This window comes from Aotus nancymaae, unplaced genomic scaffold (genome assembly GCF_030222135.1).
Source record: "Aotus nancymaae isolate 86718 unplaced genomic scaffold, 86718_ANA_hifiasm-v0.15.2.pri h1tg000062l, whole genome shotgun sequence".
Taxonomy (NCBI): Eukaryota; Metazoa; Chordata; class Mammalia; order Primates; family Aotidae; genus Aotus; species Aotus nancymaae.
In genome coordinates this window covers 34,401,933-34,427,026 of record NW_026988476.1, presented here as the reverse complement: position 1 = coordinate 34,427,026, position 25,094 = coordinate 34,401,933, and the positions used below count along the sequence as shown (strand labels likewise).

General features: G+C 44.8%; 1 protein-coding gene across 3 annotated transcripts in view; it reads right to left on the bottom strand.

Moving 5' to 3' along the window:
- SORD (sorbitol dehydrogenase) overlaps positions 1 to 25,094 on the bottom strand; it is a 38,061-nt gene that overhangs the window by 4,431 nt on the left and 8,536 nt on the right. For 2 of the 3 annotated variants that reach the window (XM_064366007.1, XM_064366008.1), the window contains exons 2-8: positions 18,046 to 18,079; positions 15,107 to 15,271; positions 8,247 to 8,406; positions 4,404 to 4,522; positions 3,196 to 3,243; positions 1,190 to 1,255; positions 305 to 480 (exon numbers count right to left, since the gene is read on the bottom strand). In XM_064366007.1, the coding sequence (XP_064222077.1) occupies positions 305 to 480; positions 1,190 to 1,255; positions 3,196 to 3,243; positions 4,404 to 4,522; positions 8,247 to 8,406; positions 15,107 to 15,271; positions 18,046 to 18,079 (768 nt within the window). The remainder of the gene's footprint in view (positions 1 to 304; positions 481 to 1,189; positions 1,256 to 3,195; positions 3,244 to 4,403; positions 4,523 to 8,246; positions 8,407 to 15,106; positions 15,272 to 18,045; positions 18,080 to 25,094) is intronic. The other variant, XM_012442321.2, reaches the window with a different exon arrangement.

Genomic DNA, 25,094 nt, shown 5'->3' with positions numbered 1-25,094 from the left:
AGACTGCAGTTTTCCTCAATAAAATAAGACGGGGATTTCCCACATTAAATTAAGGCATGGTTTCCTGTCATGAAGCCAAGCCCATCCCAAAGGTGTGTGTCCTTAACCTTTTTCAAGGCCCAGGTATAGCTGTTATCCTGTGTGACCCTCAGATGGCCCAATGAGGATGTAAGGCAAGTTGGAGATAAAAAACAGAGATAGCAAAAAATGAACCATTTTGGCTTGGTAAAGAAGCTTCACTCCCTACTTCTGCCTCCTTTACTCCCCTACACTGATTCCCCAAAGCTGCCCTCAGCCCACTCACGTAGATGCCCGCCTGGATGGAGGCCTCTGCCCCGGTGCACTCGATGGTGACTTCCGGCTTGCATCCCAGCAGACCTTCTACTTTACTGGCGATTTCCTGAGGGCTCTCCTTGGAGATCTGGAGGACTAAATCAGCCCCAATCTCCTTGGCTTTGGATAACCGGGGAGAAGATAGATCTGAAGGTAAAAAAAAATTCTTTCAAACAGAGAAATCTGATGACTCATTAGGAAGAAAAGAAAATGGAGGTGCAAGATCAGATGGCAGCACAGCTCCGGGGCAATGGGTGGTGGTGCTGAGCCCGACACACACACACTTCACATCAAGCTTGTCCAACCCACAGCCCCCATGCAGTTCAGGACTTTGGGATTTTTTTTTTTTTTTTTAAGTTCATCAGCTATCATTAGTGTTACTGTATTTTTTTAATGTGTGGCAAGACAATTCTTCCAATGCAGCCCAAGGAAGCTAAAAGATTGGACACCCCTGCTCTACACCCTCATACACCCACATATCCACCACACCGCTACACACATATACACTCTCTCACACAGCTTCTCCTCACACAAAACACAACTCACTGCTTCTTCATCTCCACACACCCCCATATCCACCACACAGCTACACACACACACACTCTCACAGCTTCTCCTCACACAAACACACTCACATATCTGCCACACATCTACACACACACACTCACTCCTTCTCTTCTCCCCACAGATAGCCTCTCCCCACACAAAACACATTCATACTCTTCTATATCTCCACAACCCACAAGACATACACATTCACCCCTCCACAGTCACAGATAGCCTCTCCTCACACATACACATACAGTAGGCCCAGCTGTTTCCCAGTCAAGGAGAGTGAAAAAGAACAAAGTCTTACCAGTCACCACTACCTGAGATGCTCCCATTGCCTTGGCCACGAGCAACGTGACCAGCCCGATTGGCCCTAAACAAAGTAGAAGATGGAAGATGTGTGTGAAATAGTCAACATCTGCTCTTCCACTTGTCCAGGCCATGAACAGGAACCACAGCTTTTGCGTGTCTCTAGCATCTATCCCAGTGCCTGGCATGATAAGACCTTAGCAGCTGTTTGTTGAATGCAGAAGTGAATGAATACATGAAGAATTATTCTTTGCATAAAATATGCTCCTAGTGCTGGGTTCCATTTAATCCTCTCAAACCTCAGAGCTAAAAATTTTCCACTTACTCTTGGGCACTGGTGGAGATAATCTCAAAGAACCATAGGATTCAATAAAACATACACTTATTCAGAGAATAAGAAATCTCAGAAGGTTTGGACTTGTTTTCCTGTTCTTTCTTTGCCCCTACCTTCATAAGAACCCATCACACCTCCCCCAAAGAGAGACGTACTCCTCTTAGGTGCCCTCTGAGGACCACCTGGAGAGGGTCCTTAAGTGAGCTGGTTCCTTGGGTTGGCCCAGCTGCCCAGATAGCCCCAGGATACTCAGGTGTCCAAGAATTTGCCTGAGATACCTGCTTCTCTGTAGTATCTGCATGCTACGTGACACTGTGGTTTTAACATAAAAACCAGACCCACAGAATGAAAGCAATGCAGAATATCTTTGGGGATTTACTTTTTGTACATACCTCCTGAGAACAATTTTGTGAGCTCCCTCAGAAAACAAAACACTGGAAAATAATACTTGAAATGTCCAACAAAGCATAATTTAAAAACTACACAGCTATTAAAAATTATGCCATTAACTCTATTGACATGGACAAATGTTCGTAGTATATTGATTTCTTTTTTTTTTTTTTTTTTTTTTGAGACGCAGTCTCTCTTTGTCGCCAGGCTGGAGTGCAGTGAGGTGGTCTCGGCTCACTGCAACCTCCACCTCCAGGGTTCAAGTGATTCTCCCGCCTCAGCCTCCCAAGTAGCTAAGATTACAGGCGCCCGCCACCATGGCTGGCTAATTTTTAGTAGAGATGGGGTTTCACCATATTGGCCAGGTTCATGTTGAACTCCTGACTTCAGGTGATCTGCCTGCCTCACCTCCCAAAGTTCTAGGATTATAGGCGTGAGCCACTGTGCCTGGCCTGATTTTTTAAAAGGAGTAGGTAAAAGGAAGGGTATTTAGCATGGTCTCAGAAAAAAACAAAAAAACAAAAAAAAAAACTAAAAGATTCTACACCAAAATATCAATAGTGATTCTCCTGGGCTAATCGGTGATGGGATTTACAGGTGAATTTCTGTGTGTGTGTACTGGGGGCAGGGCATGCATGTGTGTGGTATGTATGACTTATTTTCCTTTTCTATGGTAAAAAGGTACTGGATCCATGCAGACTTTTCTAAGAATCTGTCACCCGAGTCCTGCAGTCTGCTAGCCCATTGTAGCAAGTATATTCTACATCCATCACCCCTCTTAGGAAGCCCTGTGATCACTTATTTGGCCTACCAAAGAAAATCACAAACACGTATGAGGAATACCAGATCACACCCACAAGGTGTGCACATACTGTCTGGGTCACCAGCAGTTAGAAGCCTAGAATGACTTGGTCTGAGGCTGCTAGGGCTTGTTCCAGGTGGCTGAAACAGGTGATGAGAGGAGGCAGCTAGCTACAACCCCACTGCAGGCTGAGTGCTGGCTCACACTGGTGTGGGAACAGACCACTGCTCACTCCTCCCACTGGCCAGGAGCAGGGTGTGCCGTATTCACAGATGGGACTAGGCCATCACTTCACTGGTATGATTTGACAGTTCTAAGAGTTGGCCGGGCGCGGTGGCTCAAGCCTGTAATCCCAGCACTTTGGGAGGCCGAGGCAGGTGGATCACAAGGTAAGGAGATTGAGACCATTCTGGCTAACACAGTGAAACCCCTTCTCTACTAAAAATACAAAAAATTAGCCAGGCATGGTGGCACATACCTGTTGTCCCAGCTACCCAGGAGGCTGAGGCAGTAGAATCACTTGAACCTGAGAAGAGGAAGTTGCAGTGAGCTGAAATTGTGCCACTGCACTCCAGCCTGGATGACAGAGCAAGATTCTGTCTGAAACAAACAAACCAAAAAAAAAAAAAAGTTCTAAGAGTTTCCCTTCTCTTTACTATCAAAAATATTTCTTTAAGGTGAAGGTTGCAGTGAGCCAAGTTTGCACCGCTGCACTCCAGCCTGGGCAACAGAGTGAGACTCTATCTCAAAAAAAAAAAACTTCCCTAGTTTCCCATCAAGGGCTCAAAAATAATCACCAGATTGATTCCTTTTTTTTTTTTTTTTTTGAGACAAGAGTTTCGCTCTGTCGCCCAGGCTACAGTGCAGTGGCATGATCTTGGCTCACTGTAACCTCTGCTTCCCAGGTTCAAGTGATTCTCCTGCCTCAGCCTCCCAAGTAGCTGGGACTACAGGGGCGCATCACCACACCTGGCTAATTTTTGTAGTTTTAGTAGAGACAAAGTTTCATCATGTTGGCCAGGCTGGTCTTGAACTTCCGACCTAAAGTGATCTGCCCCCCTCAGCCTTCCAAAGTGCTGGGATTACAGGCATGTGCCACCACACCCAGCCCAGATTAATTCTTTTTATTTGTTTGTTTTGAGATGGGGTCTTGTTTATTTTGAGACAGGGTCTTGTTCTGTCACCCAGACTGGAGTTCAGTGTCACAATCATGGCTCACTACAGCCTCAACCTCCCAAGCTCAAGTGATCCACCACCTCAGCCTTCTGAGTAGCTGGGACTATTGGTACACACTACGACACCAGCTAATTTAATTTTTTTGTAGAGACAGGGTTTCACCATGTTGCCTAGACTGTTCTCGAACTCCTGGGCTCAAGTGATCCACCTACTCTGGTCTCCCAAAGTGTAGGGATTATAGGCATAAGCCACTGTGCCCAGCCAATTCATTCTTTAAATGAGCAAAAGGGCTATGTTGCCTAGGAAATATAACCTTAGTTAATATCATGTCTGCAGATACTCATTTGTTTAGCAAAGTGCTAGTCACTGAGGGAATGGGACACTGCAATCCTTTCTTACTCAGAAGGATTCTAGAACAAATCCCAAGCCTTGGAGGGGAAATGAGATAGGCACAGGGGTCCCCACATTCCCAGTCAATGAACCCACAATAGGGTGACTTCTGTTTCTTACCAGCTCCACACACAAGGACCTTGTTCCCCAGGGCAACTCCACCTCTCCTGCAGGCATGGATCCCCACAGAAAGTGGCTCAATCAGGGCACCTTCTTCAAAGGTGACATTGTCAGGAAGCCTGAGGAGTCATTCAACACACAGAGATCCTCTGAGTTAACTACAATGCTAACAATAGTATTATATATGCCTGTTACTGTAATAACAACCATAGCTAACATTTATCCAGCATTTATTTATGTACAGAGCAATGTGCTAAGTAATTTATATACATTAACTCATGTAAATATCTGGAATAGTTCTGTGATAGGTACTATTACTCTCATTTTACAGATGAGGAAACAGGCATGGTGGGTTAAATGACTTGCCCCAAAGGTCCAAAGCTAGTGAGGGGCCCAAAGGGTTCAAATTAGAAGCCAGATATGTTCTGATCCCAGAACCTGTGCCACACTGTCCCCATCTGAAGATGGCAACATGGTTTTCTTTGGAGAAATCACTTCAGAGAAATGAACACATTATGTTTTCTTTAATGTGCTATCCAAGCTAAGGTATGGTGGTTGTCATTAGTAAATGAAAAGTTTATTTAACAAGGAGTTAACACAGCCATGTTCCAGCATCTCATCTGCTTCTTAAACTTAAAGCCTTTTTAGTTTCACTTTAGCAAACAATCCTATCACCAGCTTTGCAGAACAGTGATGTAGCAATGGGCATCATACTGATAGTCGCCACACCCCTCCCCCCCACATTATACATTCCAGAAGAACCACATCTGAGGACAGCAGCTGCCCAGCTGACCCAGGACCAGTTAAGATGAAAAAGGGCCTGTTTCACATAGCTGGCTAAATGCTGTGTCCCGGTCAGTCTGGGCTCTAGGTTTTCACTTCCACTGGCATCTTGACCCTATGAATAAGATCATGACAGCAGACATTTGCATCAGGCTTTACAGATAAGGAAGCATGCTCGTCCATTATCTCATTTAATCCTCATGATAATCCGGTTAGGCAGGAAGGGCAGTCTTTTTTTTTAAACCTTTATTTTATGGAAAAGAAAACTGAAACTCGATGACATTAAGAGAACTGCCAAGGTTACCAGGCAAGGGAATGGAATGCCAGACTGAACCAAGGTGTCCTGATTTCACATCCTCTCCCTGTCCCATATCAGCTGGCTCCTGATATGAGCAGCTGTGTTGCTAATATTAATATCCCATTTCTGCTAGTTTCTCAGTGCCCAGGATTTTGCCCAGTGCCCCAAATCTCCACACACAGGAACAAGAAAACCCTCAAGTTCCAGAAAGAAATAAATGTGGCAGCCAAACCACATGCTCATCCCCATGATCCTCTCAACACTGTCCCCGATCTTCAACAGAGGAGCTCAGAGTCTTCCTGTCACCGTCCCTGTTCCTTGACAGAACTACTCACCAGGCCTGTGGAGGCCCAGCTGCCACCCACCACCCCCTTATCCCCTCCCCTCGGCTTCTTTCCCATCACTTCCCCTACTCCAATCCACTTTCCTGCTCTGACTGCTGTCACACTCCTACTCACTCTAGAAGTATCACTTCTGTATAATGGGAAAAAGTTTAAAATGAAATAGTGAAGATTCCTAAACTCTTTCAGGGACCCCCCTTCACAGGCTCCCAGACACGCCTGCCTCTCCACATGTGGGCCTCCTGCAGAACTCATCAGGGCTCTAGGCGGAGGGCGGCCTGCATGAGAACTGCACCGAGGAGAGCTGGGACTGGGGAAGGTGATGAGGGAAGATTTATCAGGGAGAGCACTCTATGGATTAAGCAGACGCTGCCTCATCCCCTTGCACCCAACACAGCTAACCGTGTTGGAAAGCCACCTGGGGTGTAACCAGAAGGGTGCACAAGGAGTCCTGGAGCCCAGCCCTGTTGCCACTGACCTTGGGAGAGCCATTGAGTCCACCCTCCCCATTCTTGTCGAGTGAGGGTTCATAGGGAACAAGGATGAGAAGACTCCAACTTTCTCCCCAGCCCTAACCTTTCATGACTTTATAAATACCAGGGAGTGACGAGGCAACTTGGTAGTTTTTACAATGGGGTTCAGGGAACAGGCCAAAGCGGGTAATGGATGATCAAGAAGCCAAGAAGGAAGCAGGAAAATAGAAAATAGTTGGGTATGAAAATAAAAGAGGCCGTGGTAATATGGGAATCCTAAAAAGACATCAGAGAGGAGGGTTTAGGTCCAGGGTAGAACTGGGGATATGGGCAGAAAGCACCCTGGGAGGAGAAGAGAGGCAGAGGCTGTATGACGCCCCGGAGACCTTCCTCAGCACCCCCACTGCCATTGCCAACCATGGCCCCATCATTCCCTACAAACCGCCAGCACAAGGCTCTCTTTCCTAATCCTGGACCTCCATCCCCAGACCGCTAGGCCATGGCTGTGGCAAAGCTTGCTGCCATTTAGTGAGCACCTACACTGTGCCAGACCTCGGGCTGGAGACTTGATACGCCTTTCTCACTGGATCTCATCAGTAATTCTGTGAGGGAGGTACCATTACTATCTCTATTTTACAGGCGAGGATATCAAAATTACAAAATTTAAGTAAGCTGCTCAAGGTCACACAGTTGTAATCGGCAGAGACCAGTGGGCTTCACCATTATGCCCTTCTGCCTTCCATGAAACTTTTGTTTGGTCCCTTGACTTGGAAAGGGCCCAAAAAAGATGGGCTCATTCAGAAACCACTTGCTGAAAGGTGGACTCTGCACACGTAACCTGCTTACTTCTAGAGCAGGTTCAGGTGTTCACTTAAACCCATCACAAGGTCTCTGCTCTGTGACTCCTCACAAGGCTCCCAGTGGGCCCTAGAAAAACTTAGATCTCTGGGACTGCTCCTGTGACTGGCACCTGGCCTCCATCAGACAGGTCACATCCTGGCTGACAACCACCAAGGGGGCCAGGCTGGGGTGGGAGGAGAACACATCTGGGTTGGGTCAGGGAGAGAGCTGCACTTCAGCACCCCAGTGCTCAATGGCTGGGGCCATGCAGAAAGGACAGCACTTTGCTTCTTCCAGACTCAACTTCACAATTTCAGGGGTGAGAATTGGAGTAGGGTAGGGGAGTGGGAAAAGGGCAGGAGCTTGAGTATTACGGAGACCCCAGTTTGACTCTTGGCTCTGCTCTGTGCCCAAGTCAACAAGTTTCCTTCTGCCTGAGTTAACCCAATAACAGTACTCACCTCACCATTATTCTTGTGGAGATTAAATAAGTTAAGGCATGCAAACCACTCATTAGCACAAGGGCAGGCATATAGTAATAATAATTATGACTCTCTATGCATCACCTTATTTAATACTTTGGTGATTAAATGAAGCTGAAGCAGAGAAAAGTTAAATCATTTCTCCCAAATCACTTGCTAGGAGGGAGTAGATCCAGGACCCCAGAGTTTAAGCCCTGGCAGCACACCACAGGTCCTCAGGAAATGTCAGCCATTGCTGTCACAGTGTGTTTTTATTTTTGAGGTCATTGTTGTTGTAGGTTTCTTTTCTGATGGTTGCAGTAGAAACTAATGGAGGATGAACCACAGGAGTTCTCTCCAGGATGTCTGCAGAGGGTGAGTGATTTCAGCAATAGTTTTCTAATGTTGCTCTAAGTAAGGGAAACTGAAACTGAAAGACTAAAACCAGCCACTGTGAGTCAGTCTTATTCCTAGGGAGGCTACCCTCCCTCAATGCCACCAACAGGAGCAGCCTGCCCAGGGGATGCCTCGTATTTGGAATTATGACCTAAAAGAATAAAGAAATAACCACAGGAAACTAGAAGAGAGTACCAAACTAATGAAGGGAAAGAGGTCCCAGGTGACCCAGTAGGACTGTGGACACTAACTTGTAGCAGAAGGCCGCATTGTGCTTGTAGAACCGGCAGAGGTTCCCGTCATCGGGGGGTGTGGCACAGAAGAAGATGGTAGGTGACAGATTGTATCGGCCAATCTTGCAGAATTCATCAGTTTCTCGGGGAGCACCAGGCTCGATGGCAACACGATCACCTGGAGTGGAAAACAAAGATGGCGCCATGTCCGAGGGTGGGAGCAGAGTCTGCCCCCTCTTTAGTCTGGTTCTTTATTTTCCAACCTTTGAAAACAGCAGAAGCAGAGACGTTGTGAAGGCTTGCATGTTCACGGGCAGATGCCAGATGAGAGAATCTAGCTTAATGAGCCACCCTCCTCCCTGAGGACTCAGGGTGCCCCAGGCACGTAAGGAAACTCGGGATGAAGCACAGACTCACTCTGGGGGAAAAGGACCAGCCCCCTCCTCCACAGTCCAGTGTGGCCTGCCCTTTTTCCAACCCCTGTAACAAGCCAAGCCGTCCCCCTATCTCCACAACCACTTCCCAGCTAAGGCAAGCCAAGTATAGTTCCCACCTCACAAGTGCTGCAAAAGGGGTAGCTAAAACATGGAGTCTGCAGGCATTGTTTCTTCATCTGTTTGGAAAATACAGAGCAAAGCTTTTACAAAATCAAGAGCCATAATTACAGCATGTTTTATGTTCAGTCTGGTCATTTTTAGACAATAACTAATAGTCAACTGATTCCTGGTAGTAGAACTGCAAAGGCCAATGACATGCAGAGGCCTCTGGCACAATGGAGAGTAATATTTGAGGCTTGTGAACAGCCAGGTCTATTATACTTCTACTCTATGCCTCACTACACCTGCTTGGAAACCCAGCCTGAGAACTGCTCTCTAATTGTTTTTTTTTCTATCTTTTTATTATGAAGAATTTCAAACACACAGCAAAATTCAAAGACTTGTGTAGTAAACACCTGGATACCCTCCTCCTACATCCTTCAAGGAACATCTAGCTATGTTCACTTTATCACATATCTATCCATCTACCCCTCTGTCTCAACTCTGTCTCTCCTTCCATCAATCTATCTTCTCTGATGCATTTCATAGCAAGCTACAGACATCAGCATATTCACCCTTAAATGCTCCAGCCTGCATACCGTTAACTAGAGTTCAGTATTTGTTTATGGTTCTTTTCAAAGGTATGACCTAGGAATGCAAACCCCTTTTAAGATACAGAACACTACCACTACCTCAGAAATCTTATTCCTCTGTATCCCTTCCCAGTTAATCCCCATCCCTATCCCTAGAGAACACCAATGATTTTTCTGTACCACAGATTAGTATTGCCTGTTCTAGCATCACAAAAATGGGATACTCTTAAATCTTGCTTCTTTCAGTTAGTATGATACTTTTCAGATTGATCTATGTTGAAGTATTAACAGTTTGTTTGTCTGGCCAGGTGTGGCGGCTCATTCCTATAATCCCATAATCCCAGCCCTTTGAGAGCTCAAGGCAGGAGGATTGCTTGAGCCCAAGAGTTTGATACCAACCTGGGTATCTTTACAAAAAAAAAATTAAAAATTAGCTGGGAATGGTGGTGGTGTGCACCTGTGGTCCCAGCTACTTGTGAGGCTGAGGTGGGTGAATCATTTGGGCCCAGGAAGTCGTGGCTGCAGAGAGCCATGATCATACCATTGCATTCCAACCTGGGTGAGCGACTGTCTTGAAAACAAACGACAGTTTGTTCCTTTTCATGGCTGAATAGTGTTTCCTTGTAAGAGTATACCATATTCAGTATCACTATTCTCCTACTGATAGAAACCTGGTTGTTTCCAGTTTTCTTGTTGTTGGATTTTTGGGGGTTGTGTGTTTCTGTTTTTTTTTTTTTTTGGTTTTTTGTTTGTTGTTTGAGACAGGATCTTAGTCTGTCACCCAGGCTGGAGTACAGTGGTACAGTCACAGCTTACTGCAGCCTCAACCTCCCCAAGTTCAGGTGATCCTCCTGCCTCAGCCTCCCAAGTCAGGGAGGAGAAATAAAAAAAAGCAGGCAGACAGTTAGGGCAGGTCCTTAGTTAAATTCTTTCAAACAAAAGAGCAGCCTGGAAAAAAATCAAGCTGCAGGCACAAAAAGAGCAGCTTGGAAAAATCAAGCTACAGGCACAGGTAAGGGAGTGAGGCCCAACACAGAAACACCTTGGTTCTCTGTGTGATCAGTGGGCTCCCAGGAAAAAGTTTCCTCCCCTTTTTGGGCATGTTCACAGTGGCCTCCATGGGAACTTGCATAGGGGTGGTGCAGGGGCTTGCCTAAAACATGCCCACAGTTGATCAGACAAGAGACACTGCACCCTGTGCTTGCCTAAGACATGCTTACAGCTACACAGATAAGGGAAACTACATAGGCACCTACACACATAAGGAAAGTTTCTTATAAAAACCTTTGTATTTAACTGTAAAACGACAACCTTCTTTCAGGTCCCCCTGTTCTGTTGCTGAGAGCTTTCCTCTTTCGCTTATTTAGCTTTCACTCCAATCTCACCCTTGGTGTCCACGCTCCTTAATTTTCTTGGTCATGAGACAAAGAACTCTGGATAACACCTCAGACAAAGAGACTGCTACACTGACCCTAGACTGCTTCATTTGTAGGGGCTCGTCTGGGATATGTCTGAAGGGTGAGTAGGAGCAGACCTCCAATACTTTACTTTCTAGTTTCTTATCCACAGTTTTATTTCTCTCAAAATCGAACAAACACCAGGCCTCTGTTGGCCAGTTAAGAGTGGTTAGTGAAGTCACCAGATCTGTAAGACTCAGAGGACAGGCTTGCTGGAGAAGACTCTGTCAATCCCCCATCGCCCTTGGGTGTTGGGAATGTTGGCTCTGTTCCAATCCAGTTTCCATTCATGGAAGACCTAGCCATCACACGGAGTTAGTTGGAAGGAGGGCCTGGGGCAACTGAAGGTTTCTGGCTGAGGCTACATGTTGGTGTTGTCTGAAGGCCCCTGAACTAACTCCAGTTCCCGCCAGCCTGTCGCAGTGTCAGCACCAGGACTTTCAGTCTTTCCTATCGTATTTTCTTCCATTCTCTCCTTCATGGCTATCATGTCTCCCATCCCTTCTTTGTGTGCTCTGCTGAAGGTGTTTTTACAACCTGGGAATATAATCTTGTTGGATAGTCAGCCAGTACCTTAGTAACCAGGAATGTAACTCAAAGAATTGCTGTTTTTGTGATTTCCTAGGAACAGGGGGAATTCAATATTTCAGTCTAAATTTTCAGACCTTTTTGTCCCCTAATGATAGGCATTCATGGCACTGTCTGGGAGGATATTTCACCCTCAGTGAATACTCTCCTCTCCATTTTTTTTTTTCTCCATGTAAGAACCCAGCACTGCCCAATGAATTTGAATAGTTTCTCTATGAGACAAGTTACTTTTCTTCTGCTAGGAGGCATGCTGTGGGGACAGCCTATCAAACCCCAAACCTCTCTTTCTATCCTCTGCCTGGAAAAAATCTGGAATCAGAGTTTTTACCTAACATTTCAGTCCCTACCATGCTACCTAGTGAAATGAGATTTTTCTCTGCCCCATTAGCCCTTTGTCCAAGGCCTCTAGTTCCCCAATTTCTCTCCCTTCTACATCTCTCTATTAGGGACCAGGCTCCATGCCCCATCTGTAAATAGCAACATTCCAACTTCAACAGTCAAGACGAAGCCACCCTTGAGAGACAACTTTTAGCCTCAGTGCTGCCCCCATCACAGGGAGGACAGCCATTCAGTCCTTATGTTTGAGGCACCTGTTCTGCATCCAGCTGTACTGGAGTCTCTGGCTAACAGACAATCACCTCCTCAAATATCAGGCTTTGCTGCTGGAAGGATCTACAATCCATTTAAAAACCTGTCCCTGCGTAAACCCAGCCACTTTCCTCCCAGAGGAAACTGGAGAATCTGAACATGACTGTGAACAGGCTTCAAACCTATGCAGCCAGGAATGATCTCAAAGAAACTCCCTTAAAAAACCCAGACTGGGCTCTCTTTATGACAGTTTGTTCCTTTTCACAGCTGGGATTATTTTGCTTAATTTACTTTTTGCAGTAGGATTATGCACTGTGGCACTTTCTGAATGTCAGACAGTCTCAATTACTGTAATCTTTTGCTTAGTGTTATTAGCCTTGTAGTGGGGTTATTGGTCATAGGTAAAAGACAAACATGAAAACTCTGTTACTATTACTTTTACTAGCATTTGCTATTAAATGTAGCAATACTTCACATCCTTTAGTCCCTATGGTATCAGCCATTGTCTGTTTAAACAGTAAGACTGATTGCTGGATTTGTCCTGTTTTGCTCAGTTTGATAACACTAAGGACCTCTTTTCTCCACCCTGTCATCAGTTAACACAGCCGTGCCCTCAAGCTGTTTTTTTCTTTTCTCTACCATGTCAGGAGTTGAAGGTGTCTTATTAGGCTAAGACCTCAATTTACAAGACACCATTCCTTGTTTGAGGAGGACCCAGCTTCACAGCTTTACCTTAGCATTTGGCTTATGAAAAGGAGGCAGCAAAGGAGTAAGCCCACTGGCTGCTGGCTGCTGGCTGGTGAGGGATACCTGGGATTTAATAAGTCCATGCAACCCCTTGAGGCAATTCTTTTGTCCCAAACTCAATTCCAAGCTTCAGGTTGAAGCCCTGGACACTAGACCTGAGGCAGACAACAGCAGAAGTCAAGGGGCCCAGTGCAGGTGAGCATGACTAATTCCCACAGATTAGGCCCTCCCACTTTGTGGATGGATGTCATGCTTGCAAACATGGCATAGATAAGGTCTAGGGAACCCAAAGGTTACCTACAGTGAGAGGATAGGGTGGCACGTAGATAAGTGTGAATATTCCTACCCACTAGGCCTCCCTACTACATGGGTGAAGGTTGCACTTGCACCCATGGGACAGTACGTATGTCAGTTACTGGGACCCAGAGGACACAGCAGGGAAGAGAAGAAGGAAGATGCCCTTTCTAACTTTTTCTGTTTTTGAGACAGAGTCTGGCTTTGTCACCCAGGCTGTAGTACAGTGATGTGATCTCAACTCACAGCAACCTCCTCCTCCCAGATTCAAGCGATTCTCCTGCCTCAGCCTTCTGAGTATCTGGGATTACATGTGCCTGCCACCATGCCTGGCTAATTTTTGTAATTTTAGTAGGACAGCGTTTCCCCATGTTGGCCAGGCTGGTGTGGAACTCCTGGCCTCAAATGATCCACGTGCCTCAGCCTCCCAAAATGCTGAGCCTTTCTATCTTTCTCTCATCCCAGGGTCACTCCAAAAGGAGGAAAGAGGTTAAGGGACACCTTTTCTCCCTTCTCTTTCCAGATGGGTAACCAACCCATCATTTTCAGGCTGCATCCCTCTCAAGTGCATCCTAAATCACTGGAACTCCTTTGACCCTCAGACTCTGGAGAAGAAAAAAAAAGCTTTTTCCTTTTTTCCTCCTCTGTCCTCTCCTCACAGATGGGTAATTGCATCTCTAAACCACAGGACACTTCCCTCAGATGCATCCCTCAAACTGGGAAGTTTACTTTCCCCAAATCTCAAACTGCTTGGCAATCTCTTGAGGAGGGACAACTTTTCTTTGTCTCTTACCCTTCACAGGACTCCAGGGTTGATGGGCTCCATGACTTGGGGAAGGGGAACCCAGAATATTAGCCACCTTCTTATTAATGTCATTACTGTTAGATGTCTAGCTCAAAGACCTACCTCCTCCATGAACTCTTTAACCACCTCTGCTCACAACAAGTGCCCTTTGAACTCCTAAAGCCTATTCTTTCCCACACCTAATTGTACCCTACGGGCTTTCTCTCTAATTGCTGGTATTTATGTAGGGCCTGACATCTAGTGTTTCCACATAGATCTAAGCATCCAGGGATCATATCTGCTTATTTTTCTATATCCCTCAAGGCTCGTAGCACAAGACTGAACTCATTGTAGACAACTGACTACACCCTTGTTATAATTTACATTTAGAGAATCCCACTCTTTGTTATAATTTATAGTCAGAGACCTTGTCCCACAGGTGAGAACCAATCATCAGTAGCTGTTGGAAGCTATAAACATTCCACTATGGAATAGCTTCATAACACCACAGGAGCTTTCTTGACTTCCACTAATGATGAATGACTTAACATCCCTAAACAAGACATATGCCTACTTCTTTACAGCTGGTCAATCCCTTTCCATGTGGTTGGCCTCAGAGAACTTTATAACTAACACAAGATGGTGCTTCATGTCACCAGGTGAAGGGAACCTCCACCTTCCTCTAAATAATCTGACATTATTTCCAGGCTGCACAGCAGCCTCACCAGTAAAGGAAGGTTAAAGCCAACAGCTACCTATGCTAAAACAACTTGGATTTAATTCGCAGTATCAAGGAACAACATAGGCTGCCACAGCTGATAATTCCTCCCTCTGGGAAAATGAATTAAGTAAATCTAGGTAAAATATTGGTGGTTTCCCAGCCATCTAATAAAAATCAAACTTTTATATCCAAAGCCCTGGTTCTCAGCATGTAAAGGCAGTTCAGGTTCCTATGCCTCAAATGTTTTCTCCAGCCCTTTACCTGGCTTATATATTACTTGGCTCCAGATGTTACATTAATTGTCCCTTCCTCAAATGAACCAAGGGTCTGGATAAAATACACTAATCACATCCTGCATTCTCTTCTACTGCCCTTAACACATGGTGACCAAGTAACTATCTGTCTGCCTCAGGTCCCTCTTCCCTTGTGTAAGCTAAGATCCATGTGAGTATGGACCAAGACTGTCTTGTTCCCTGCTGTATTCCAGAGCTTAACAGAGGGCCTGGCCCAAAGAAGGCATGCATAGATATTTATGTTGAATAAACACATAAGTTGAAGGACCTTGCTGACCTGGTTTTAGGTGCTTTACCAACGATCCCACTTTTACGACTCTTCCAGAAGCTTCATGTCCCAGCACCATGGGCTTTTTCACAATGAAATCCCCAATTCGACCATGCTGCCAGTAGTGGACATCTGAGCCACAGATTCCAACAGAATGCATCCTCAGCAACACCTCTGATGAAAGAAAGGAGGAAAAAATCAGTGAGAGAGGGAACAACCCCTATCACTCTGAGGTGCCTTAGTGATTTCCCTCTGCCCAGGGGAGAAGGCTGGGTTACCAGGCCAAGTACACAATTTAGACCACAAGGAAAACAAGCTACATAGCAACCCTGATTAAGCTTCGCAAGGCAAAAAAGCTTCCACATGTGATGGCAGATTGTATGTGTCAACTTGGCAAGGTCTAGTGCCTGGTTGTTTGAAGATATGTGTTAGGCATGACTAACTTTTACACTAATAGACTTTGAGTAAAGTAGATTACCCTCCGTAATGTGGGTGAGCCTCATCCAATCAGTTTGAAGGTCTTAAAGCAAAGACTGAGTTGAGGTTTCCTGAGGGAGAAGGAATTCTCCTCAAGACGGGAACATCAACTCTTACCTGAATTTCCAGCCTGCCCTCTGTACACACACACATACATACATACACATATTTGTTTCTCTGGGTAACACTGACCAATACATTGGGTAAACAAGATATCATTAGTAGGATGAAATGTACCAAGTACTTAAGAGAACAAACTGTTTTCCAAAAGATAACTTTCTAAACAATTAATATGCTATGCCTGATTCTTATCTATTTATGAGAAAAGGTATGGCAGAATCTCAGCTTCGCAACATTTTCTGAACTATCAAGTTGAGTTCTTCATTCATGCCTATTGTTTTCTTTCCCTTTTTTTTTTTTTTTTTTTTTTTTTTGGAGACAGTCTCCCTCTGTTGCCCAGGCTGGAGTGCGTGATCTTGACTCACCGCAACCTCCGCCTCCTGGATTCAAGCGATTCTCCTGACTCAGCCTCCCAAGTAGCTGGGATTACAGGTGCCTGTTACCATGCCCAGCTAATTTTTGTATTTTTAGCAGAGACAGGGTTTCACCATGTTGGCTAGGCTGGTCTCGAAGTCCTGACCTCAGGTGATCTGCCTGCCTCAGCCTTCCAAAGTGCTGGGATTACAGACATGAGCCACCACCCCTGGCCAGTTTTCTAAGTTTAAAATAATGGTACTGAGGCCCTTTGATGAAATCAGTACCAGTAAGTACCATGATCTCTGACTGAGATGATGGTTACAAACACCTCCCTGAAAAAAAAGCACTCTGCCTTAGAAAGACAAAGAGACTCAAATCTCTGCTATGCACTGTACTTGCCAAAGACTACTATGAGTGGCTCTTCAGAACTTTCTTCCTCCTTAGTTTTAGTGAACAGAATAAGAAATGGCAGGGTGAATTCTCAAGTTAAAGGCAGGGAGAAGTTTGAGTTACGAAAATCATCTCAGAATTCCTCTCTTGAAGTAGCAGTTGGTAGCAAGAGATTGGATTTCACTAGAACACTCGCTGCACTCTTCCCTTCCGATGCAAGTGTAGCAAGAGGCAAGAGAGTGGACGCAGAACGCTGCTTCAGGGAGGAAGGCTGTACCGGGACCCCAGCTTGTACTCTGGGTCCAAGGTAGCCCTAGCCTGGCCACTTCTGGAATCAGTAGTCAACTTTTCAGGACACAGAGAGGTAACTCTTTCGCTTCTCTGTCCTGGTATCTTGGTGAAAATCCTTGAACCCTAAATAAACAATTCTTGCTCAGCACCCACAGAAGGGCTATATTCTATCTAGTCTGTATTCTTACCACTTTTAAGTCAATAACCCAACTACGCTTTGAGTAGCAAAGCTCTGGATCTACCGGGGAAACTGCCTTTGATCCGATGTTCACCCAGAAGCTGTGGTTCTGGTGTGAGGCAGGACAAAGTGGGAAAGGACACCCCCAACTCCTCAAGGGCAGAAAGGGGACCTGACTGGCTAGGTGTGAGAGGGGGAGGGAGAGCACCTAGAAACACTCTGCACATTGCCCCCAATCTCACTTCAGAGTCCTGCACAATTATGACAAAGCAGGATTCCAGGGATGGGAGGGACTGGAAAACTGTCAGCAGGGATCTGCCCAGGCCAACAGAAAAAGGGATGGAAATGTTTATAGCACCTGCTGTGTGCCAGACAGTGGGCTGGACTTTATCCTCACCATAGCACTCAGTTTGTAAATGAAAAACCCGAAGCTGGGAAGTTAAAGATGCCACGTCGGGCATCAGCATGTCAGCTAAGCCCCACAGGCTCACCAGATGAGAGGCCTGGAAGGAGTGGAGTAAAGGTGTTGGAAGCCCCGCCCCAGTGTGCTCACTCATTTTCTGTGCTTGGTTGATTAGGGCAGGGGACAGGGCTCCATGCAGCCCCTCCCACCCCCACTGGACAGAAGGTCCTGGGCTGCCACACACTTCAGGAACTGGCCTTCCTGGGGAGTGGGGAAAGCTGGCATGATGCTCCCTTTGCTAAAGATTAAAAGATTAAGAAGCTCTGCAGACTCACTCCTTTTCAAAGTTTGGGTTAGGGTTAGGACATGATCTGGCAACTCCAGCAGCAGCTTCTGGTAGATAGGGTACTCTGTCATTAGGTCAAAAGAGGAACAATTCTGTCACTGGTCCATATACTTCACATCAAAAACTCTTTGGGACAAGTCAGCAGTCTGGTACAGTAATTTTTTCTGATTCTATCACTATTCCTTTTATTTCAGCCAAGATAAACTTCCCACTAGGTCATGCTGTGGGCAGTGGACTCTGTTCTCACCCTAATAAAAGCATAGTTTTTTAATGGAGGCAAAAGTAATAAACAGTAGGAAAAGAGAGGTAAGGGAACAACATACATGTGACTCCAAGGGCAATAACAGGAAATAATAAAATAGAAGTTGTGTTTCCCAAGAACCTACCATTTGGGCCTGGTTCAGGTATAGGATAGTTCTCCTAAAAGAAACAAAATTGAAAAAGTCATTTAGCATGCATAATAACTTTACCTTACGAACATTTCCATGAAAAACAATTAGTTTCATCGTTACTTTATTTCTTCTCAGATTTAACACAAGCTCAGACCACACTGCTGCTGGGGGCATGCCTGAGAGGATGTGCTAAATGTCACACTGCAAACACCTGCCTAGCCCTTCAACACTTTTCTGCATAACACGGCAACTGACTCAACAACAGCACGCACAGCATACTCACAAAGCATACAGAGGACCACACTCGCTGTCGCTAGTGACATGCAACAGGGTGAGATAAAGTTCTGACACTGGGTTCCCTCCCTGGGAAATAGCCTACAAACCAAAGGCCCAATCGTAGCCAGGAAGAGCTGACTGTAATTGCTGACCTCATCCCACCCACTGGTGCAACTTCCCCAAGACTAAGGAAAAAGCACAGTACATGTAACTCCAGGCAGAAGGGATGTTTGGGTCTCTAGATCTGCCATTCATCTAAGATCCTGTCTTCCTGGAAAAACATGTTCTTAGATTTGTTTGGTCCTACAAACTCCTCCAGGGAAAGGATGCAGGCGTTTCTGACAGTTGGACCTGAGGATGTTTCCCTCCAGACAGGTGTGATGAAGTGTCTGTGCTGCCAATCTCTTTCCTTTACATCAGCACAAAGACTGATACCTGGTCCTCTTTTCCTAAACTTCCCATGTGGTGTTTTACGGGCCCCTTGGGAACACGTAGGACCTGCATTTTGGCCTCTCTCACAGGTTCAAAAGCAATCTGAGCTATTCTGGTATTCACAGCTAGTAGCAGTAGCAGTAGTAGTAGTGTTGGTTTACTAAGCCTTCTTTCCTTATTGTCAACTAGCTAGGAAAGTTCTAGTGACAGGGATGGCCACTGAGTGGCCAATCCCAGTGTTCATTTTATTATTTGAAGGTAATCAAGAAGAGAGATGTAGCCAGGTGCAGTGGCTCATGCCTGTAATCCCAAGCACTTTTGGGAGGCTGAGGTGGGCAGATCACTTGAGGTCAGGAGTTCGAGACCAGCCGGGCCAACATGGTGAAACCCCAGTTCTACTAAAAATACAAAAATTAGCCGGATGTGGTGGCACGTGCCTGTAGTCCCAGCTACTCAGGAGGCTGAGGCAGGAGAATGGTTGAACCCAGGAGGGGGAGGTGGCAGCAAGCCAAGATTGTGCCACTGAACTCCAGCCTAGGTGGCAGAGTGCAATTCCATATCAAAAAAAAAAAAAAAAGAGAGAGATGGAAATGTTCACAGCACCTGCCATGTGCCAAACAGTGGGCTGGGCTTTATCCTCACCATAGCATATAGTTTGTAAATGTGAAACCGAAGCTGGGAAGTTAAATAACTTGGTCAAGTTCATGCCACCAGAGAGTGGATGAATCCTGCTTCCACTGTACCCTACCGTAGCCCCAAGGTGGAATGTCTTTTCTCCTTCACGGGTGGTGCAAAGAGCTGCCAAACAAGTGATGAGAATGTCAGAGCTGGGCCCCATGAAGAAAGTTCTGGGAGGAGGCACTGTTCCAATGTGTGCCTCCTTCCAAACCTGCTTATCTAGTTGCTTTTATAGGCAACCCCACTGCATTAAACAACACCAAAGGGCGCTAGACAGTGCTGCTCAGTACTATCACTGTGCTAAGTGATCAGTGGCTTTTACTTTTCCTAACAAGATAATAAACCCCTTGAAGCCAAAGACCATGCATGCCTCCTATCTCTTCAGCACCAGGTACACTGCTTGGCCCCAAACACAAGTGTTTGTATTTGTTAAATAACCGCTATCCAAAATAGTGTTTCCAAGGAAGGTCTGAGGCTTTCACTCTTCTCAAGTTAGTTACCAGCCCTTTTTGTTGAAGAGGCTCAGTGCTAATTTGAACCTCTTCTCCAGTGAAACAAAGCTCAAAGTGATAATGCTTTTGCTGCCTAGCTGGTACTGCTCAATGGCTTGTGTCAGGTACCGTGTGCTTTTCAGGCATTACCTCATTTAATACTCGCAAAAACCCTACATGGTATATCCTACTATTGTTCCTTTTTCATATGATGGGACTGAGGAACCTGCCCATGGTAACACTAAAGTAGTAAATGATGGAGCTGCATCCAAAGCAGCCTGATGGGGGCAAAAAGGCTTAAGGCAGTTTTTTACCTCTTAATAATTTAGACTGGCTACAAGGAAGGCAGGAAGAAAGGAAGGAGGGTGGGAGGGAGGGAATCAATCTAGAAATAGCCACCTCAGGATAGCTGATTGTCACCAAAACCTTTCTCAAAGTTGTTGCTGGTCCCACATCTGACATCAGGGACTGCTATATAAAGTGATGCTTCTGTTATACCATGTGAATTTTTTTTCTTTAAGTTCTGGGATACATGTGCAAAACATGCAGGTTTGTTATATAAGTATATATGTGCCATGGTGGTTTGTGGCACCTATCAACCCGACATCTAGGTTTTAAGCCCTGCATACATTCGTTATTTGTCCTAATGCCCTCCCTCTCCTTGCCTCCCACCCCCTGACAGGCCCTGATGTGTGATGTTCCCCTCCCTGTGTCCATGTGTTCTCATTGTTCATCTCCCACTTGTGAGTAAGAACATGTGGTATTTAGTTTTCTGTTCCTGTGTTAGTTTGCTGAGAATAATGGCTTCCAGCTTCATCCATGTCCCTGCAAAGCACATGATCTCATTCTTTCTTATGGCTGCATCATACTGCGTGAAATTTTAAACTGCAGGTTAAATTGAAATAAAGACTAAGGTCTTTATTTCAAACATGGGAGAGCACCCCCCCCCACTCCTGCTAAGGGCACTAGTAGGCAAATTCCCAGGCACTAAAAGACAGTTCCACAGCGTACAGTTCATAGCCTTGCCTCCAGCCAGGTCAGGCCTGAACTCCCCATTTGGAGGTGGAGAGGGGGTAAGGCTAAAGCTTAGAACAACACCCAGGTACACCAAGTAGGCCCTGGGTTACTAGAGAGAACACTACTGTAAATATTTGTTCAAGTTAACAGAGCTGAGCAAGGTGCTTGCACCATGCAACAAAGCTGCAGTGACTTTCTCAGACACTAGAGGGTGCTGTGCCTATAGCAGAACACATTTGATGGAGAAGTTAAATTCCTTTCCCTGCCCACTGACTTTCTTTTTCCATTCTTTTTCTTGCTGATTTTAATTATCCTTACAACTCAGACTTTTATCCTGCCTTCTGTCTCTGTAGCAGACATGCTAACTGGGCACAAAACTATTTTAACATCAGTCCATAGGTTTGTAAATATTGCCCTAAGCGCACTGTGGAGCCTACAATGTTTTATAAAATTATTATAGCATGGTTACTCAAAACTTTGCTTTTCATGTTTCCTTGTCATGATGGTGGCCACAATCCTCTGTTTGCTTAATCTCTTTTTCTGTCTCAGATACTCTTCCATTTATCCTATTTCTCATCTACCAAAATTTCTTAGCTTCTCTGAGATCCTGAACTTCCACTGTTATCTCCAGAGCTCCTTTTTTTCTCATTCCCAAAGGTTTTGTCATCTCAATCATATTCAAGATTTACTAAACAGAATTTCTTTCTTTCTTTCTTTTTTTTTTTTTTTAAGTAACTCATCATCAGTCCCTGATGTCAGATGTCACTGCACTCAGGCTATAGTGCAGAGTCAGGATCTCGGCCCACTGCGGCCTCCACCTCCTGAACTCAAGTGATCCTCCCCCCTCAGCCTCCAAGGAGCCGGGATTACAGGCATGTGCCACTCTGCCGGGCTATATTTTTAAAAATTTTTGGTAGAGATGGGGTTTTGCCATGTTGGCCAGGCTGGTCTCAGACTACTGGCCTCAAGTGATCTGTCTGCTCTGCCTCCAAAGTGTGGGGATTACCGGTGTGAGCCACCATGCCCGGCTGAATTTCTTATCTTTTAATGAGTGACTGTACACGGAGGTAAAGAGGAAGTAAGTAACTCTTCTTTACCGTAGTTGTGTCAGTTTTCCAGCATATTTCACTTCAAGTCAGAAATACATACGTGAATCAAATGTATACTTTCCCTTCTATCCCCTTCAGCTCCTCCCGCCACCCCACCAGCCCACTCCTAAAGTAACTCATGTCCAGGGGACATGGAATCACCTCAGGTACCTCTCACATACTAAATGTTATCTTGCTTTTCCTAAATATATTTTTTAAATTAGCCTAAATATATATTTCCTAGTTATGTCCTCATTGGTTCCTTTTCCTCTACTTCCACCTGTATAATTGAATTGATTCCCTCAATCTGTCTGCTTGGGTTGCAGCAATGGCCTCAACACAAGGAGAAATGGGAGGAGGATGTTTTTTCCCTCCTCCAGCCAACCTGAGTGACACAGTGAACTCAGACTATGGAATTGTCTGAGTATATGCAACCCAGGCTTCCCCCACCAGCTGCGTGACCTCAGGGTAGTTACATAACCCCTGTGTGCCCCAGTTTCCTCCTTCATATAATAACAATCATGAAAGGGAATGCCGACTCAGTAAATATGTTTGCTCTTATTACAAAAGAAGTAAAAATCAAAGTTCTTTTTTCATAATTAGGTTACACTATGGTTGAATCAGTCCTGGACAATCTTGTCCTTTTGATAAGAGTAAAACATGTTAAATAGAAATTATAGGAGGTCACTGTTTTGCTCCTGTACTGGGCCGCAAGAGAACAGAATAAAAACCCCACATGGAGCCACCCATATTAAAGTTATATATCATCAAAGCAAAACTAAGTTGTTATATGACCAGCTTCAGTCAGCATGATAATAAAGTTCCTTACCAAAAAAAAAAAAAAAAAAAACCTGAAGTAAGCTGATCTTAACCAATCAGTTATTTTTCTATTGTTCTATTTCCCTGTCACTATTTTACAAGGAAAGTAACTGAAATGACCAATCTGTTTTTTCTTGTGTTTCTGCTTTCTTTAGCAATTTTCTGTTTGTAAAACCAACCTCCTCTGTTTAGCTCACTGGAACACATGCTACTTTATGGAATGAAGTGTTGCCCAACTTTAGAATTGCAAAAAAAAAAAAAAAAAAAAAAAGGCCAAATATGATTTTTTAAACTAATTGTAGTAATTTTGTCTTTTGGCAAGTATTTTAAATTGCTTTGTGGAAAAGTTGTGTTCTGTATCCTGGATTCAACCAAACCTCAGATCAAAAATACTCAAAAACTAAAAAATAGCAATACAACAATAAAAAATAATGCAAAAGAAAAAATATTGTATAACAATTATTTACAGAGCATTTACATTGTGTTAGGTATTACAGGTAATCTAGAGATGATTTAAAGTAGATAGGAGGATGCATGTAGGTTATAAGCAAATACTACACCATTTTATTATATACAAGGGACTTGATAAGCCTTGGACTTTGGTATCCACAAGGGGTTCCTGAAGCCAGTCCTTCCCCAACTCCAGGATACCAAGGACAACTGTATTCTCATGGTTTTCATATCAGCATTAAGAAAATCTGACCACTCTTTACCAGGCTGGAATTTGGAAGAAAGTGAAGGGATTCTGGCAGTTTTTAGGCTTGACTCTGTCAGTTGTGGAAAGAGTGCAATGTGCTCCCACTGCCTTACGGTGGGGGACAGCTGGCAGTGTGTGGGGAAGGTGCTGGGTCCATCCCAGGTGCACAGCAGCCACCTGCTCCCCACTGCCAAGCTTTCTGTGGGCCTGTGGAGGGCTGCCTTGCACACCTGCAGAGCACAACAGACCCTTTTTTTGCTTCCTTTCCCCCTCCATTTTCCCTTTCCCTTGAGGACTTGAAGGGTGCTTTGAGGGTGGAAGGAAAATCCAAAGGTTTCCTAATAGGCTATTTTGTCATGAGAGGCTTTGTTCTAGCCGCGTTGGTCCTGACAAACTCGGGGTAAAAGCAGGAGGTAGAATGTTCTCCCAAGGTCCACTGAGTTGGTCTCCAGCCCAGGCTCCCCTGGCTCCATCCAACTTTGTTCTGTTGATAACAGTCTTGTTGAAAATGCAAATCTGTATCAAGTCCCCAGTGACCCTGGAGACTGCTAAACCCCTCACATGGTGGGTGGCTATCACGCCCCCATCTTACCTCCAACCACACCACACTCACCCTTTCCCATTGCCTAATCCCTCTCCCTCTTCCAGATCCCGTAGGAGGTGGGGAAGTGAGGCATCTGGGATGACTTCTAAATTCCTACAAGAATTAAAAGACATTTGGGCTTGGACATGTTGGGACTGAGGTGTCTTGGGACATCCAGGTGGGGCTACTGATATATAATCATGTTTGTGATTCTAAATGTCTCAAAATTGAGTCATTTCTTTTAGTTTTTTTTAATTTTTTTTTAATTTTTTTAAAAAATGTTATTCATTTGGACACTTCATCTGTATATTTTTTTAAATTTATTGTGGTAAAATACATAACATAAAATTTGCCATCTTAAATCTATTTAAGTGTATAATTCAATATTGTTGTCTCTATTCACATTGCTATGCAACAGACCTCTAGAATTTTACATCTTGTAAACGTGAAACTGAATACCTGTTAAGTAATAACTGCCCATTTTACCTACTCAGCAGCTCTTAACAAACACCATTCTACTTTCTGTGAGTCTGGCTACATATTTCATATAAGTGGAATCATACACTATCTGGCACTTTGTCACTGGCTTGTTTTTATTAACATAATATTCTCAAGGTTTATTTTTAACACAGAATGTGACAAAACTTTTTTTCAGGGATGAATAACATTCCTATACAAATTTTCTTTCAATGTTCATTAGCTGAGTAACATCTGGGTTGTTTCCACCAACAAAAATGGAGTCACTCAAAAGTGACTCAGCTCACAGTGAAACTGCTGACTGCTCAAAGCGATACGCGTATGTATATGGGATTGAGATGATAACATCTGCTGTGGCCAGGCAACCCCAAGACTTGACAAGAAAGTGAAGCCAAGGCCAGGCGAGGTGGCTCACACTTGTAATCCCAGCACTTTGGGAGGCCAAAGCAGGTGGATTGCTTAAGCTCAGAAGTTCTAGATCAGCC